The sequence below is a fragment of the Cryptomeria japonica genome, chromosome 6 (assembly GCF_030272615.1).
Source record: "Cryptomeria japonica chromosome 6, Sugi_1.0, whole genome shotgun sequence".
NCBI lineage: Eukaryota > Viridiplantae > Streptophyta > Pinopsida > Cupressales > Cupressaceae > Cryptomeria > Cryptomeria japonica.
In genome coordinates this window covers 146,280,067-146,299,407 of record NC_081410.1, presented here as the reverse complement: position 1 = coordinate 146,299,407, position 19,341 = coordinate 146,280,067, and the positions used below count along the sequence as shown (strand labels likewise).

The 19,341-nt window shown below is 36.4% G+C and overlaps 1 protein-coding gene across 1 annotated transcript in view; it reads left to right on the top strand.

Annotated features, from left to right (window-relative positions):
- The window catches only part of LOC131064984 (suppressor of RPS4-RLD 1), a 187,480-nt gene that overhangs the window by 156,738 nt on the left and 11,401 nt on the right, over positions 1–19,341 (top strand). Inside the window, exons 16-21 of the mRNA XM_057999333.2 lie at positions 714–1,051; positions 6,574–6,660; positions 6,750–6,849; positions 8,127–8,218; positions 8,543–8,581; positions 8,685–8,775. Coding sequence (XP_057855316.1) covers positions 714–1,051; positions 6,574–6,660; positions 6,750–6,849; positions 8,127–8,218; positions 8,543–8,581; positions 8,685–8,775 — 747 coding nt within the window. The remainder of the gene's footprint in view (positions 1–713; positions 1,052–6,573; positions 6,661–6,749; positions 6,850–8,126; positions 8,219–8,542; positions 8,582–8,684; positions 8,776–19,341) is intronic.

Here is a 19,341-nt window from a genome sequence, read left to right as displayed (position 1 = left end):
CTAAAATTAAAAATATACCTGATTCCAAACAGTTCCAGCATCTCCCTTTTGTATCCATTAATTGGAGTTTCATTTATTACTATGCACTTCATGACTTCTGTAGAAAAATATCAATGTGCTATAACAGATGGGTATTTTTAGGAATCAACCAAACTCAAAATAGTTCAGTGCTTGGTAGTTTAACTTTAGGGTATAGGAGAGTTATGTCATAATTTTTTGTGAGCATTAGTTGTAGTTTTTATAATCCTACTTTTGTTCAACAAATTATTCTTTCCCATTCTTTATCTCCAGATGTAATTTATTTCATGTTCAGGAATTTTCTCTGCACATTCAGTTAACATAGAAAGGATGTATGTGATGTCCACATTGTTACTGGAAATTTTCTGTGTGAATGATTATCTGTGTTTCATGTGGGGGATACAGATGGGCTTTGTTTCTTCTTTTCTTCTACATTTGATGATTAACATATTCCTGAATTCTCACATTATCTATAGGAATTATACGGACAATTGGCTTTGTAAATTGTGATATTGACAACATGGATTTACAGATTGATGTAATTATTTGCTACGTGAACTAATATATAACATATTTCTTGGAAAAGAAAAAACGAAAAACAGATTACATTGACACTTCTACTATTTATTCAAAATTGTCCTAGTGATCTATCGATTCTATCCATTGTACTTATTCTATCTTCTTTTGTCTTTCAGCATCGCATGGCAGGCTTAGCTGCACTGGAAGTTGCTCAAAAGGTATTAAATACATGGCAGGCTCTGCGAGAGTCGAGCATATCTGGAAATGTAAGTGAATCCAAAGTTGGGAAAAGAACAAAGAAAAAGGAGCGGGGTAACACGGTCAGTCAGAATCGTGGGGGTGTGTGTTCTAGTAGCACCAGAAGCAGTGAGGCTTCAACATCTTGTAGTTGTCATGAAGAAAAGTCTTCATTGGGTCGCTTTACACTGGGTTGGCAAGATATTTATTCTATAGCTGTAAAGTGGAGACAGGCTTCAGAACCTTGTGACCCTGTAGTTTGGGTCAACAAATTAAGGTAAAATTAAAACATGATTCTCAGCAGATAAAGTATGATTCTTACAGATGCAAACATCTTAGAAAAGTTGTCATCATTGAAAGCCAGTTCCATTTAAAACTGCAAATGTAGCGTTATGTTGCATGCATTTTAACACTTCCAAAATGTGTAAAATCTTGCATTCTAGTTTGTGAGATATTTCTTTCAGGTACTGGTTGTCTTGAATGACTATTTACGTTTTCCCAAGGCTTTGATGGAGATCATTTTAAAGTTAAACTTCATCTCTCATATGAATTAGTTGTGCAGGGAGATATTTTTGTCTTCTTTTCTTTCTTTTATTTCTTGATCCTATTCATGTCCTTTTGGCTAGATCTCACCATGAAATTTTTTTACTTTTTTTATCTTTCTTTCTGAGGACAGTGGTTGAAGTAAATGGCAGTCTCATATGTACATTGCAATCATAATATTGCATAGTTTTTAGATATGTTTGTCCAATTGTGTTAAATTCTTGTTTTGTACTAAGAATAATTCAGGAATGTCATGCACCTTTCAACATATATTTATGTCAGGAGTATCATGCACTTGGCCCTCTTTATGAATCCCTCCTCTGATAACATATCTGTGGTCTTATCAAAGTGATACTTCAAAATAGTTCTAATTTATGCATTGGGAATGAGTGATGTATCTGGAACCACTGATGACTTTTCTTCTTAAATGAAAGGGACACCACTTTTTGCCATTGTTTGATTAATTTGTGTTTTTTCTTGGTACACAAGTTTTGAAGATGAATTAGTTATATATAGAAGATGGTCCAGATTCTAGAAGGCAAACGAGGGAAGTTGTCTTGAATATCATTTGCAAGGGGAAAGGAGTATTAATAAACTACTAAAATAGCTAAATGGCCAATGATATCTGCTATTTTCTTGATAGGAATTTCTTTTAGAGGTCTAGCACATCATTAGAAAGAAAGATGGTGAAAAAGTAAAAATATAAGATGAAATGCCATTAAGTTTCCAAAGTTTGTTTTGTGGAATGTGAGTCCTTAAGCTTGAGGTCTGAAGTTGTGATGCGCTCATTCTAATTTAGTTTGTTGTGATGCACTCACACTAATTTAGTTTGAAGTGGTGTCATAGCTCTATTGTTTTTTCAGCTCTCTTATGGTGGATATTGAATTGTGAAGAGCAAACCCTTTTAGTGTTTGTGCAGTAAAAATCCCTATTGCTTTTGAAAATGCATATGATCAATGATGGCACGATGTGAAAGATCACAGTCAGGATTGACAATCATGAATGTACAGAAAGTTGATTATTTACCTGTAGTTATTTGTAAATAAGTAGTAAAGACCATTCCGTAGAAAGTAGAGCAAGGAAAACACATTATGTGAAGAACTTTTGAACCAATTCAAAAATAATCTTGTGAAGATAAAGTTTCTTGGACAAAAGGATGAACAGCAAACCCATGAGCTGACATTATAGGGAGCATGCCAGTGACATTTGACAAGCTTCTTAGTATAGGCAACCTTAATTTGGGGCTTTAAAGATTGCTGAAAGATTTGTAGGAGATACAAAGACGTTTATCTATTATTTGAAGCAGTTATGAAGCTTGTGAAGTCAAAACCCCACCAAGAAACCTTTAACATTATATAGTTAGACTGGATCATATGTGTGACTGAGCTAGCAGAGATTTGGGACTACAGGTAAGTTAAAATGTTTGTTCTTCAATAATAGTTTTATGGGATCTTTTTAAAACCACAATCTGAAGTCACCTCTGATTACCAACCATGAGTGGTCATTTCTCGATGGTCTTATCTCATGTCGATATTGACAGTTATTACAAGGCAAGAGGACCCTTACAGCACACATGCACCTATAAGAAGTTTTGGTACGCTATAAAATGAAGATTCTAACATATCAATCCAAGGCTAAATAAATATTCACTGTTAAAAATCCCACAAAAGTAAAACTGTGAAAATGTTCATGTTTGCAAACATAATTTTGAAGGTCTTGAATGAGTTTAATTAAATGTTTTTGGTGTTTTGCATATAATGAAAGAGATTGAAATTGATTTTGGTCTTCCCACTTGGCTGTTGAATCCTGTGAATTATCTTCAATCTCAATGTAGCAAAACAAAATAATATAGAGCCTTATACGTAGTCCAACTTCCAAGCTATGGCTAGAAGGGCTTAATATGTTCCTGTTCATCTATATTACAAATTAAATATTTAACATCTGAAATTATCAGAGTTATGGTGTACAGTAAATGAAGAAATAAGCTTTAGTTGTTAAACTATGGCCATGGTAAGGTAGACAAATGCATGATAACGTAGACAAATGCCTCTTCAGAGATGCATTAAAAAGTTATTACACTTAAAATCATCCTGCATCATGCCCTTTAAGAACATTATAGAAGTAGACAAAATTCTGTCATAAGTAGGGCCATCAAATGACAAGAATATTTGAGGAAAGTCTGAAAGTGTAGTCTACTGATAATGATTGGCACAATATTTGAAGAAAACAGGTTTGGAATTTTGAAGTTTTTTAGATGGCCCCAGCGTCAAAGTTGTTGCTGATTCTTTCATTGATATTTTAAATTTTTTAGTGTGTGATTGGAAGCATCTATTGCAAAATATCTATTACTAATTTTAACATTGCTGATTGAAAGTTTTAGAATTGTTTTTCTGAGGTTTTTGCTTGGGTTTTTCATGAACGGATGCAAATGAAACAATACGCTTGAACTCAAAATGCAGAAATATTAATGACTGATAAATAAATTCAGAATTCTGATTTTTGGAATAGCAAGATAATAATTTTCAGAATTAAGGAACTAATTCACCACAACAACTATTTGCATACCAGGAGTCCAACGCTCAACTAGGAAGGAATTTTATTGATGAATTTCAAGATAGCACGATCTATGAGCTCCCAACAATCGAAGATGACTCCAATTGGCTTTATTTGCTTCTACAATAATTACCAAAAACAAATGCTGAAAGAAACTGGGGAACTGCTAAGTCACACATCTGGCCTCCAAGCAAGATTATTCAATTTACTGGCAAAAACAATAATCTGAACCAAATTCAACTCCTGTAGCCTGTCGAAATCATCAAATCATTGCTGGAAGATGCCGACAATAAATGTTTCACGAGATCCAAACCCGTTTTTGGCTGGTATGGTCATGATGTGCAACTTGGAGCTTGCTGAATGGTATAGCCAGCTATGGAAATTGTATGACTGGCTCTAGGAATGAAGTAGCTGCCTTAGGGTGATTCCAAAGCCTCCAAAATCTGCAATATATTCTGAAATTTACTGAAAAGAATGTCTTCTGAAGCACCAATAGAAACTATGTGTGGATTCCTCTCAACTATGAATTGGGGTTTCATCCAATTCACCAATCTCCAGGGAGTTTTCGTTCCCAGAAGTCTGATTAGCTGCTGAAATTTATCTCCAGAGCTCAAATCCCAATCACTAGTCGTAAAAATGAATTGCAAGATAATGAAACCAAGTCACCTCTTGTTGCTTTATTGACTCCTTGCCCTAATCATACCATTTAGGGTTGCAATACTTCATATTAATGAAGTTTATTAAATTAAATTTACTCCTAGAAAGTTCACCCTTTTTGAGGGTCTTATTCATCATTGAGAAAGTCCACCTTTTAAAACAACATTATGTTGCCTAGGGGTGCATGCCATGGGGGCACTTTTTAATATTTTATTTTTAACTTTATACTTAACCTTATAAAGTCACTTTAATTATTTTTTTTCTATTTTTTAAGCAAAAACTGACTTTATAATAAAATAACTTTATATCCTCATAAAAATATGCCATCCTAATGCACATTGCCAAGTGTAACACCCCAAATGCCAGTACTGACATCTCCTATCCATTGGATTTGTCTACGGAGATGGGTAATAGGCAAATCTCTGTATTTGAGTGATCAACTAGGAAAGAGGGGACATTACAGAAAAACTCCAGAAACACTTATCATTGCCAAATCATTCACAAAATCTCCTCGAAATACAAATTTGTTCAAGTCCTTTTCATTGCATGTAAGTCCCCCTTGGATTACCAGCAAAACATCAAACCAAACAAGCTCATATCCACATAAAGTTGCAAGTACGCAATAGGAACCTTGGGGTCACTTCTATGATCTTCGCAATCTTAGCATACGAGGGGGTCTTTGCTCAAGAGAGGATAGAGTGACCCTTGGAAACTTTATTATGTGTTGGCGTGGTTATGAAACACCCGTCAACAGGTCCCTCATGACTAGAACAACAGCAATATGACCAACCTGGTGTTATTCCAAATTTTCTTTTTCTGATAATATCGGAGTGCGAAGTGAAATCTTTTGTCAAAAAACAGCAGTACACAAGTCCAAGAAGGGGCTCACTCAAAGAAGCCAAATTAGAGAGACTTTTTCTAACTGTACAAATACCTGAACATGCTTCAGATAATTGTCACATTCATTGTGAAACCTAATTACCTGTTCGAAATGATTATTTAACTGTACCTGGTGGTTATGCATATTGGGTATTTCACATAGGAGGTTGGAGGCTTTTTTGGCATTCTGTCTTTATTTTTTTATAAAGTAAAATCATCAGTTATTGCAGTTGTTGAAACTCAAGACTGATAGAGAATGCAAATTTATTATTAAGTGCAGCGCTTTTAGTGACTAGATAAGCTCTCGACAATGCCATCAAGTTTGCAGAGATGTCCTATTATATTGTGGCATCTTCAAAAACTTCATCGAAGTGATGGCAATTTAATACTCCTTTCACTCAAGAAAATGCATAAAATGATATCTTTGAAGTGTTTGATGTGAACAGTGAATATGCTGATATCAATCATGTCTCAGTACCAAGCGATCACAACTCCCTACATGCTGCATACGTCATTGTTAAATTGAGACCCTTCGGATTTGTCAATGCAATTAAGGCAGCTGCACTACGTTGCATTAGCCTTGGATTCAGCACATGTCCATAATAGAAATGCCTTCAGCAGTGCCCTTGGATAGGGTCTTCGTTCTGCTGCTACTCCCAAACATGCACCCCTGCTTTACCGTATAAATATTAATGGCTGAATACCATGATTGAATATTGTGTTTATCTTGTAAGGATTATTTATGGAGTTGCTATGCTAACTACCTTTACATGGTGCAAGGTGTCATGATTATGAATGAAGGGAAGAATGACATTCATCAGAAAGGAGCACACATGAGAGTGAGAACAGTGAATAATGAAGACTAAATATGAATTTTTGAAATGAAACCATCATAGGTCGTTATATATATTACCTCAATATGGTTAATTGTCATTAATTCATTACTGCTAACTTTTGGTGGACCAGCCTTTGATTTTCATCAGCCAATATGTGCATTTTGATCTCATCATAGCTGGCCTTCTTTTATCAATCTTCTGTGCATTTTGTCTTTCCATAAATTCATTGGTGATAAGACGAGTTAAAAGAATTTCTATGCTCAATTAACCATCTGGTATCTTCTAGAATGAAGTGTAAACTTACAATTGTAATGGTTTTGGTACAATTCAGTGAGGAGTTCAATGCAGGGTTTGGATCCCATACACCTATAATTCTTGGACAAGCAAAGGTGGTTCGCTACTACCCAAATTTCAATAGGTATGCAATCAAATATCACTTTTAAATTTTGAAAGATTTCTCAATTGACAATGATTTTCATTTAACTGATAGTAGTAGATTCAATACAGGGCATTTTCTATTACAAAGACACTGATGCTTGAGGGAAAAGATGTGTACAATGCTGCCAATAACCTGGTAGATCTGTCAGACCCTGCAAAGCTGGAAGCTGTAAGTATTAGTTAGGGTAGAATTTCTTAACATCTCAATAAAGGGTGAGGCAAATGCTATTTTTGTATGCTGCTATATAATACTTTGGTGAAAATACAAATATTGATGCACCTCTTCCTGGTGTACCTCTGTACTAAAACATATGAATATCAATAGGAGCTCCATAAAAGCATAGACTGTGGGCCGAAACCTTACAGAGTTCGTTTTCCTTGGGCCATTAGCACTTAGAGTTTTGTAATCAATTTTTTAAAGAGGCGTTTGATATGAAATTATCCACTGAAATTCAAATTTCCTTTGCTCTTGATGTAGAGATTTAAAACATCATGAAGTTTGTTTCTTTATTCAGATCCTGTCTCTGACAAGTATTACCTCAGTTCCATAATTTAAAGTTTAAAGGTTTGTGCCGATACACTTTCAGAAGTATTTCTGCATTATCATTTGAGCTATATTTTCTGTATTTTCTAGTTTCCATATCTTATAAACTTGGTCATGTCCCTATTATATGGAAGGCTTTTTTTCAATCTCCTTTCCTCTTTTCCTAAAACAAGCTGGCACGTTCTGGAATGGATATTCTTCTGTTTATTTATTCATTTGGATCTATAATGTGTTAGATTGACCTGATTTACTTACTTGATTACAGAAATTCTTCCAGTTAGGATCTGTTGCAATGTTTCTTGCGTTGCACTAAAAGTTTACCTACAAGTATGCCTCAAAAGGCCATAACAAATCATAAACTGAAGTATACAAGATTAGTATCTAATAGTGTTGAGGCTTGGATTTCACAGAAAAACTTGGCATTTTATTTTTTGGCTTGGTGTACTCAGCAAAGCGTGACAATTTAAAGGGATATTTTGATTGTTTTTTTAAGTTTTAAATTGGTATTCTGTTTTATTTGTAGTTTTGACCCAAGACTGACAGTCAGGACTTGCAAGTCTTGGCCGTTGGAAGTGGTCAAGTCTGCAACTTTTGGCTACAAACATGCCAATCCTGACTGGGAATTGGATCCTCAAGTCCTTTCTGAAACTCAACACACTGATATCCCTGTACATTTTAAATTTAATAAAGATGAGATGCTATTTAGAGAAATCAATTCTTTGCATGGCCCTTTACATATTCTAGTTTAGTTTATCTTGGATTTTACTTAATCTTTCTTCTCTGCTACAATCCTGTATCCTATTTTTGAATTGTTCAAAATTTGACAATAAAACTTTGCTTTTGTCAAAAATAGATATAAATTCTATGTCCTATATTCTGTTAAGTATTATTTTTTCACACAGATAAAGGCTGCCCAAACTTGTTCTGAACTCTACAGTACCATCGATGAGGACTTTTGGGTAGTAACTTCCTGCCACAGCAAAGCTTATGAGGGGTAAGAGTTCTTGGGAAGATACTCATTTATTTCAAGATCATCTTTGTAATTTATGAAATGAACATGATAATCTGGATGCTTACTGCATTAGTGCTATTTATGTAATGCCTGTTCAGGGTACTTGGTTCACATATAACTGGACCATCAATTGGATTTAGTTGTCCATGGATATACATAAAATAGTCTTTGAATGTAGAATTAAGAGTAATCTATCTTCTGCATGCAACAACATTGATAAGACTTGATATTTCCTGTTTTTTTTTTGTTTTTTTTCTCTATATCATACTGAAAAGTTGGACTATTCACTGGAATGATTTTTCACAGGAAAATTCTCGAGGGAACACGTTTGACAATGCAAAAGAAGTACAGTCATGACCTTCTAAATTTGATAGTCCGCATGGCATTATTCTGCTTCTAAAGCTCTGGAAATAGCTTTTGATAAGCTGTTTATTGTCTCTTTATGCAGAGGAGAAAAGGCTTTTGATTTTTCAATAAGGACACCCTGTACCCCACAACGATGGGCAGATTATAATGCTGAAATGGCTGCAGCCTGGGAGGTAAACACATAAAGTCAAAACTCAAAATTGTATTATCTAAGTGGAATGTGTTGTTTCTTCCTTATTTTTCTAAAATTTAACATCAGAGAGATTGATTCTGATGCCCTTCGTATTATCAGGTTGGTTAATTATTTGGTTCCTTGTTGTGATTGGTTCTGTTTAATTTCTGATTGGTTCACCAAATTGAAAATTAGAAGCATTTTGCTGATCCTGTTGTCTGTCGAATTTGATTTTATTTACAATAGAACATTTAAGTAGTATTGCAGCACATTAATGGGGTTGTGGTAGCATAGCTAATTTATGAGTAACTGATTTATAAAAACTGAATGTAGGTAATGGGCAAATGGTTCAATCATCTTTGTATTACTTTCATTACTAATAGACGTAATGTAAATTTGGAGATCAGGCTATGTGCTCTCTTCCATTCTGATTCATAGATTTCTTGTTTCTGCCTTCTTTGTCTTTTTGTTGGATCCTATAAAACCACAACATAATAATCTGGAATATCAAGGCTTAAAGCTAGATAGAGCAATAGATAAAAGGAATAGATCCTCATTTGGATAAAGGTGGGGAGTATATTGCTAAAATTGTGAAACGATTTGATGCAAAAAGCACAAATCCTTCCAGAGTTGCATGGATGTGGATGTGGCTATTTTTCAAGTCCCTCTAATATTGGGCATGATTATGATTATGTCAAGATCTGCATAGATCAGTGTGCAGCAACTCCAAGGGATGAGAGGCTTGTTTTCTGCAAGAGGAAAAGGAGCCCAATATTGCTTCAACAGTTGGAGCAAAGACCAACTGTTTCCTTTGTGAGGGAAGGTCTTCAAACTATGTCTCTCTTACAAGAGGATAGTTCAAATTGAGATGATCAAATCTTCTATGCCAAAGAGTAGTGGATGAATTGTTTTTTAGTGAAAGCTCTTTGTCTTTGTGAGTGACATCAACCAACTGAAACATTTTGTTGACCTTTAAGGCACGAGCAACAATTTCACTATAATTTGTTTTATATCGAATGAGGAGCTCACCATTATGACAGTCGAATTCAACCTTCAAGTTGTGCTCTAAACAAATGAGTGATTGATAAGAGGTTCTTTGTGAGCCCTATAACTTATAGAAAATTTGTAAGTTGAGACTTGTGAGTCTTGAGTGGTAATAAAATATCCCCAGACTCTACACTTCACAGGATACATTATCACCAAAAGGAAACTTGCCCATATGAAGATATTATGGTGAGGTTAACCACTCTTGTTCTCCTGTCACGTGTTGGATGCATCAAAATCAAAATAGCAAATGCATTGGCAGAAGTAGAAGCCCAAGTCTTTGTAGCACACAAAAAATCTTCTTCATTAAAATCACTTGTGAAGCAATATTGCAATGTTGCTTGTTACACTTTTTGTACCTATGGGGTTCTTGTTGTCACCCCAAGAATGCTTTTGTGGCTTTCATTTGCTAGATTCACTATTACCAAAGGAATTGTACCAATATTCTTGGAGATTGCATCCCTTCTTCCCACTAATGAGACATGTCTTTTTCTTTACAGACATTTTTTCTTGTTTGGATTTGGATGAACTTGATGGACCAATCTGATGTTTACGTTGCATTCCCTTTTGCTAAAATGCAAGGCCTTGATTGTCTCAAGAGTTTGAGGTCTCACTATGAATTGCCTCTTCTTGTTGAAGCAAATTCACCAATTCCTCAAAAGATAACTTTTTGCTCGCCGCACTAAGACATGTTACAAACATGCAAAACAAAGGGATACTGCTTTCATGACAATGGGTACAAGAGTCATTTAACACATCTTGCCCTAACATTTGTAGTGATTTCTCGATCTTTTCAACTTTTTGAAAAAAGTGCTCCACTTTTTCACCATTTTGCATTTTCAAACAATGTAGCTGATGTTACAAATGATGAATTTGATTTTGACTTTTGGCCTCACATACTCTCTTAAGGTGAACCCAAGCCTGTTTGGCAATAGTGGTTGTTTGGATGTGGGCCTGAACTGTCCCACCCCAATTTGCCAATAAAATTTTCCACACTTCTAACCACTCAGCTATGTAGGATTTTACCAAACAGTTGGCATGCATCCAATGGTGAAGGCATTAAATTTGCTGCCCATAAGCAACTCAGTTTGCTGCTGATTATAATGTTTGTCATTTTGGTATTGCAAAGTGTCTAGATTTGTAATGATTTCAAACCACAATAATAATACATACATTCATGCATTTATGCTAAATCCACATATTCTATTGAGGCATTTAAAACATAGTCTCATTTACTGATTTGCACAATTTGCTGGAAGTATGAAATTGTTGACAATGTTCAGTTTGCAATGCATTTTCCAGAATGATATGTATGCAGAAAATATGCTCTGTGTTTTTGCTTAGTAGAACTGAAACATACAGAATTTCTTAACATTTATCGTTAATGCATGAATATCATATCGCTGCCATATACTTGACATTGCTGTCCTCATGTTTGATGCAAGCTGGAAGTTCTAATGTTCCAAACAAGAGAAATATCTACTAAGAGTCATGCTGTACACATATAACTCATGCCTAAATCAACCAAAAGCTGAAGATAATGCTCTAATCTCAAATGTCCAATATCAGAAAATGCTCAATGCCTTCAATGAACACTAACTTAACCAGCACAAACTCTATTTCATAACATGCCATCCATATATTACCTTGCCTAGCAACTCTTTTAAATAAATTCAAGAAGCACTTTAAACCTGCATATTATATATCATTCTCCATCACCCAGCTATGGGAAATCATATGCAAAGATACCCAGAAGAATGTAGGCAATGCCCTAGGAGATATGAGCAAAAATGAGGGTTTTGTCTTGCCTATGGACTTCACAGGTTCTCCTGTCAAATCCTCTAGAGAGATTTCTAGCTGAAACCTCCAACAGTCTGATGATGAAGCACTATGGTGAATCTTGAATCCACACCAAAGATGGATCTGGGTGTCCATCCAAAACCACTGAGAAACTTCAACGGTTTCTGTCCTAAAATTTCTTGCAAATGAAGCTAGAGCTCCCAACTTTTCAAATAGAAAATAAATTAACCATGTAAATGCAAATGAGCTCCCAAGGGCCTTTTTATAAAGCTTTCATCCCAAAGCCCTAATTAAGGTTTGCACATTTATCCGCTTTCTGCAATAGGTTTCTAATGATCAATTTTCTATTCCAAGGATATAAAGGCTGATGTTTGACTACTTCTTAGCAGCTCGAGGTTGATATTTTCTTTTAAAAGCTAGTAAATGATTTAGTCAGATGATTATCCTTTTCTGTATTTGGAAGGCTATAAAGGGTTTGTGGGAGTATCTTTGCACAACTCAGCTCAGGGATTTTCGTTGTATATATGTCTTTGCCTGCGAGGAGATAGTTTTCTTGAGGTTTCTCTGTAGGAGAAGGGAGGGTATTGTTGGCTTTATATCTATCATATATGGTTTGCAGGTTCCTAATTTCTCCCACTGCTTCTATGGAGTTATGCATTTTCATCATGAAGGTTGGAATTAATATGTGGATGGCCTTTTTTGCTACCCTCTCGTTGAGTGCTTTCTACAAGGTTTTATGCAGGTTGGATATGATTAGCCTGGCAGGGCCTATCCTCTGGAGAACCTGGGGTTTTATTACTCTTTCAAGGAGTTCTCTTGTCACTGCTCTCTTTATCTTAGTTTTACAATTTACTCCATGTCATTCATCCTGGCTGGTAGACCTTCTATAGATTACTGGCATTAGGCTTCCTAAGGTTGAGATCCAGGCTTTTACGGGCATAGCAGTTATCTTCTTGGCTCATATAGCTCTCTCGGATTTTAGCACATTGCTTGGGATCCATCCGGGAGCATTGTATTTGCTTCTCTTCTGCTTCTGTTTTGTTTTTCCTACTCTATGTATCATTAGATTCTGATCCCCTAAGGGCGTGACCAGAGGTTTTCTTCCTCCATTCTTTCCTACCGGTGCCCACACTGAATGGAGGATGTAATTATTTTTAAATTAATAAAAAATTTCAGGCCTCAGCCTTTTACCAATCAAAAAAAAAAAAATCCATGTCTCCCAAAGCACCATTAAACGTCACTTTATTATATTAAATAACATTAAATTAATATCCATAAAACATCCATCCCCCATAAAACATCCATCTGCATTGCAATAGCCCCAAAATGGAAATCGATTGGAAATCCCTCTTCCTGAGCCAAAGCATCCAACACATTAAAGTGATTGAAGACCTCATCATTTTGTCTTTCCCGAAAAGTTCGCGTTTGATCCCTTCCCCTATTGCAAGATTTAACAGGAGTAAAACCCTACTTATCAACACACCATGAGGCATCAAAGCTTTTCCTTTATCCTTCTTTGGAATACGGATAGAAGTAGAATTGCTTGTAACAGAGGCTTGGTTAACCCTAGGGCATTTTCGTTGAAGGTGCCCATACTCATGACAAAGTTCACAACGAAAAGGTAGCATTTCATAGTCTAGTTGTTGGATCCAAGAAGAAGAACCTAGACAAATTTTGGTCGAGTTTGATCAATTTTCACACAAAGTCGTGCATATATAACCTTTTTGTCTAGAGTTTGAAGTGTTGGTCCAGTTGGCTTCCCAAGCAAAAGAGTAATCATATGAAGAATATCATTTCACCAAAACTCCAACAAATGCCACAGAAGACACTCCTATAGAAGGACTCCTAAAGAGAGCTCCTCAGTTGAGTTGAAAGCCACATGCTAGGGTCTGATGAAAAGACCAACTTGGTTGTAAAAGTAAGGTCCACCTTCAAAAACCCTAACCTGTCATTCATGCATGAAAACAACTATAAAATAACTATTTGCAGCCAACATGATCTCCATATTGCTTTCAATTTGTTAGGTTTGGCGAATCCAAGATTTCAACATAGCATAAGATATCCAGATTCCCTTAAATTGACAAATTAGAGCATGGTTGCTCAAGCAAGAAACATCCTCCTTTATTGATTCTGGTTGGATAACCAAAATTATGTTGAAATAGTAGCTAGCTTGGATTCCTATTGTATTTTAATGTTGTCAATGACAATTAAAATACACATGTATTATCTATTATGTAAATGTGTTATTGGGCTGGACCCAAATGTAACGTGGAAGGCAATTCAATAATTATTGGGCTGGACCCAAATGTCTAATGTGGGAAATGTACAATGACAATATAACATAATTCAATAAACATGCAAGCCGACTTGAGGATGATTGGCGCCAAAAGGTTGATATATAACCACTCCAAGATGAAGTCATTTGAACACAATCACATCACAAATGCTATCTGCTCGCCTAGCAGCAATCCTTCCTCATGCGAACTGGTATAAGGCGATTGTATGAACTCTGCAAGGTAGATTGTTTTGTGGCGAATTTGGTCTAGACATCTGCTGCTCCTCCTAACCATCTGTTGTTGATGAAGGGCTGCAATTCTCACTGATATATTGAACAACAATCTGAGACAAGTCATTGTCTTGTAAATTGCCTACATTTAAGATAATACATATTACATTTGAGGCTGGGTTTTTCACCTCCAAGAGGGAGGTTTTCCCAGGGTATTGGTGTCTTTTGTCTTATGCTTTATTGCTGCTACTGGTTATTCACTGTCTGATTATAATCTTATTGCTTAAATTAACATATGATTGCCTAAAATTAACACGGTATCAGAGCTTTAGGTTCATTCAAATAATCAGATTATTAGTTGTCCTTCACTTTCAATTTGCTGTTTAGTTTTGCAAGATGGTTACAGGTCTGAAAGTAGAGGATAGACTTGAAGGTGCCCTCAATTTTACATCATGGAAGGTTCGTGTCCTGCTTGCTCTTGAAGAATTAAAGCTGTTATAGTTTGTGGAAGACATGGATCTGATTGAACCTTCGGATCCGGAAGAGCTAAAGCAATTCAAGAAGAATGCTCTCAAAGCAAAGAAGTTCTTTATTGATTCCGTGAAGGATCATCTTGTTCCATTCATCTCCAAATTGTGTTTAAACACCTGGAAGGGATATATGAGATCAACAACATCAGTCGGACACTTACATTGAGGCAGCAACTTCTTCAAGTCAAAATGTGCAAAGGAGATGCAGTCATGTCCTTCATGAAGATTTCAAAATTGAAAGACCAACTCAATGCCATTGGAAGCGGGGTTGTGGACAAGGATATTGTCATGATTGCTTTCAATGATCTTCCTGACTCTAGGGATCCTTTCATTCAAAGTATAAGTGGAAGAGCTGAATTCCCTTCCTTCGATCGCCTCCGGTCAGATTGCATTCAATAGGAGTCATGTCTTGGTGCCAGAGAAATGCGTAAAGGCTCTCATGGAGAAGATCAACATGTGCTTGCATCTCAACCTGTTAGAAGAAAGGGAGGCCATTGGAACAAGAACAACTTCAAAAGACATAGAGACTTTAGACCTCCTACTTTCGATCCAAGGAAGAAGCCAAGGGATCTTACACGTGTTTGTTGCTTCAGATGCAACAAGTTTGGACATTATGCCAAAGAATGTCAAAATTCGCCCATGCAAGTAGAGGCCAACCTGAATGAAGCTGCAAACTCAGAGGATAATGAAGACTATCTCTTCATTTCTGCCTTGTCCAGCAATGTGCCAACTGATAGTAACACTTGGTTGATAGATGGTGGTGCATCTAGACACATCACGGGATATCGAGAGCATCTCTCAGACTTGATGGAGAAAGAGTCCAACCTTCATGTGGTAATTGGTGATGATGCTCAGTATTCGGCAAGAGGTTTTGGTAGCACTTCTTTAAATTTAGAATCTGGCATGTCCTTGCATCTTAGTGATATTTTATTTGTCCTTGGAATTAAGAGGAATTTAATTTATATTTCTGCCCTAGAAGATAAAGCTTATCAAATAGCATTTTTTTTAGGGTAAAGTACTTGCATGGCCTAAGAAATCTAGTACTAAAACTACTTGTGTTATTGGAAATAGATATGATAGTTTGTATAAGCTTTCAGCTAACACCATTCGAGCACTCATTCATGAAGCCCCTGAATCTTGCGAACTATGGCATAGAAGGCTCGACCATCTTCACTATCAGGCACTTCCTGTCTTGAAAAGATGGTTAAAGGTATGCCTAAACTTAATCAATCTCATGATGATGCTTGCAAAGGTTGTGCATTAGGTAAAAACACTAAAAGCCCATTTCATAAAAGTGAAAGTAGAGCTAAGGAAAAATTAGCACTTGTTCATTCTGATCTATGTGGACCCATGTTTGTTCCTTCACCTAGCGGATCTCTATACTATGTTACATTTATAGATGATTTCTCTAGAAAGACTTGGATTTACTTTCTAAAATCTAAAGAATCTGATGAAGTGTTGAGTAGGTTCAAAGAATTTAAAGCTTTGGCTGAAAATATGTCTGGTAAAAGGATTAAAGTGTTAAGATCTAACAATGGAGGTGAATACACCTCAAGTGGCTTCAATGACTTTTGTGTAGAAACAGGAATTAAGAGGGAGTTTTGCGTTCCCTATAATCCTCAGCAAAATGGTGTAGTTGAAAGAAAGAATAGAGCCATTGTTGAAGCTGTCAAAGCTATGATTCACGATCAGGACTTGCAGACCTCCTTATGGGCCGAAGCATCTAAGATTGCAGTGTACATTCAAAATAGATGCCCTCATCGTGTCCTGAAGAATATAACTCCCGAGGAAGCTTTCACTAGAGTCAAACCAGATATCAGCCACCTGAGTTTTTTTGGAAATCCTATCTATGTTCATGTGCCAAAGGAAAAGAGGACTAAGTTAGAGCCTTCCGGGAAGAAGGGTATCCTTGTTGGATATAGTGAATCTTCCAAGGCATTTCGCATCTACATTCCCAGTCAAAGGTATATTGAGGTAAGTAGGGATGTCACCTTTGAAAAAAATATTGCTTTCAAAAAATCTAAAGGTTCTCTTATGGATAATGATAAAGAAGTTAACGATAATCAAGATATGGATATTGATACTAACCCTGATATTCAGAGGGAGTCTATTGAGCCACCTGAACCTATTGAGCATGATGATCCTCCTGAGCCTCTAGTTCCAATTGATCGACCTAGAGATACTGTAGTTAGCAAGAAAATACCACTTTGGGTTAGAAGCACAATTCAAGATGCAGAAAAGTTTGCAGCTCTTAGTGGCACTTTCAGAGAAAGTAAGAGACCTCAGAAGCTCTCCAACTATGTTGCAATGATGTGCAACATCATTGAGGCTGAACCATCCAGCATAGAAGAAGCTATGAACCAGCAAGCATGGAAGTTAGCTATGGACGAAGAGTATCAATCCATCATCAAGAATGATGTCTGGGATGTTGTGCGTAGACCTAAAGGTAAGTCTGTTGTTTCTTCCAAATGGCTGTTTAAAATTAAACATGCTGCTGATGGTAGTATAGAGATATATAAAGCTAGATTTGTAGCTCGCGGTTTTTCTCAAAAGAAAGACATAGATTATGAAGAAACATTTGCTCCTGTTGCTAGATATACTTTCATTAGAACTATTGTAGCTATTGTTGCAGCTAAAGGTTGGAAAGTACATCAAATGGATGTAAAGACTACCTTCCTTAATGGTGTTATTGAGGAGGAAGTCTATATTGAACAACCTGAAGGTTATGAGATTCATAATAGAAAGACTCATATGTGTGCAGATTGAAGAAAGCTCTCTACGGCCTCAAGCAAGCTCCTAGAGCTTGGTATGAAAGAATTGAAAGTACTTACTTAGCTTAGGATTTTATAAGAATGATGCTGATCTTAACATTTACTTTAAAGTATTTAATTGTGAAATGCTAATTTTGGTTCTATATGTGGATGATTTATTTCTAACTAGTAAAGATAGTCTCATTATTAGGTGTAAGAAAGAATTAGCTATTGAATTTGAAATGAAGGATCTAGATCTAATGCATTACTTTCTAGAGTTAGAAGAGTGGCAAAGACCTAATGAAATTATTCTAAGTCAAGGTAAATATACTATTGATATATTGAAAAGATTTGGTATAATGGATTGTAAACCTATGTCTACTCCTATGGAAACTAACTTGAAGAAGTTGAGTATTTCTGCAGCTAACTCTGATTTTGCAGATCCTTCAAGTACATGCAGTTGATTGGATCCTTGATGTATCTAGTCAACACTAGACCAGATATTTGCTATGCAGTGAGCGCACTTAACCAATTCATGAACCAGCCAAAGCATGTTCACTTGGTGGCAGCCAAGCACATCCTGAGATACTTGCGTGGAACAGTTGGCTATGGCCTGAAGCATCCAATCAACACAGTAATCAATTTGGAAGGTTACTCTGATTCTAATTGGGCCGGAAGTGTTACTGACCGGAAAAGCACTTTAGGAATCTGTTTCAGCTTGGGTTTTGCTATGATCTCTTGGGCCAGTAGAAAACTGTCCTCAGTTGCATTAAGTACTGCAGAAGCTGAATACATTGCTTCAAGTGTGGCAACTAGAGAAGCAATTTGCCTTCGCAAGCTTCTTGCTGGGTTGTTTGGACAACCTTGGGAATCCACTGTTATTTATTGTGATAATCAGAGTTGTATTAAAATGTCTAGTATTAAAATGTCTAATAATCCCGTGTTTCATGAAAAGTCAAAACATGTGGAAACTCATTATCACTACATTCGTGATATGGCACAAAAAGGTGCCATCCAACTGAAATATATCAGCATTGATGAATAGGTTTCAGATGTTCTCACCATGCCTCCAGCTCGAGTGAAGTTTGAGTACTTTAGAGAGAAGCTTGGAATTGTGGAGAACATAGCATTGATTGAGAGGGAGTCTCAATCTTAGTGATGCAATTCAGGTTGCATCCTCCACCCTTTGCGGGCAATCCAAGGTGGAGTCACCCTCTGCAAGCAATGCAAGGTGACAGTGTGTCCTCTGGGAGAAGGCTGAGGTGTAAGACCTCTTCCACCCTCTGTGGGCAATGCAAGATGGACATCATGAAATGAGTTCATGATATTTATGTGTTTTATTGCAGGTATACTCTATAAAGCTTATACATTCACTCTTTCGGGCAATGCAAGATGAAAGTCATGAATGGATGATGACAAGTGGCAGTGATCCTCCCTAGCTAAGAGGGAGTGTTGAAATAGTAGCTAGCTCAGATACCTATTGTATTTTAATGTTGTCAATGACAGTTGAAATACACATGTATTATCTATTATGTAAATGTGTTATTGGGCTGGACCCAAATGTAACGTGGAAGGCAATTCAATGTGTTATTGGGCTGGACCCAAATGTAACGTGGAAGGCAATTCAATAATTATTGGGCTGGACCCAAATGTCTAACGTGGGAAATGTACAATGACAATATAACATAATTCAATAGAAATGCAAGCCGACTTGAGGATGATTGGCGCGAAAAGGTTGATATATAACCACTCCAAGATGAAGTCATTTGAACACAAATGCTATCTTCTCTCCTAGCAACGATCCTTCCTCATGCGAATTGGTATAAGGCGATTGTATGAACTCTACAAGGTAGATTGTTTTGTGGTGAATTTGATCTAGACATCTGCTGCTACTCCTAACCATCTGTTGTTGATGAAGGGCTGCAATTCTCACTGAT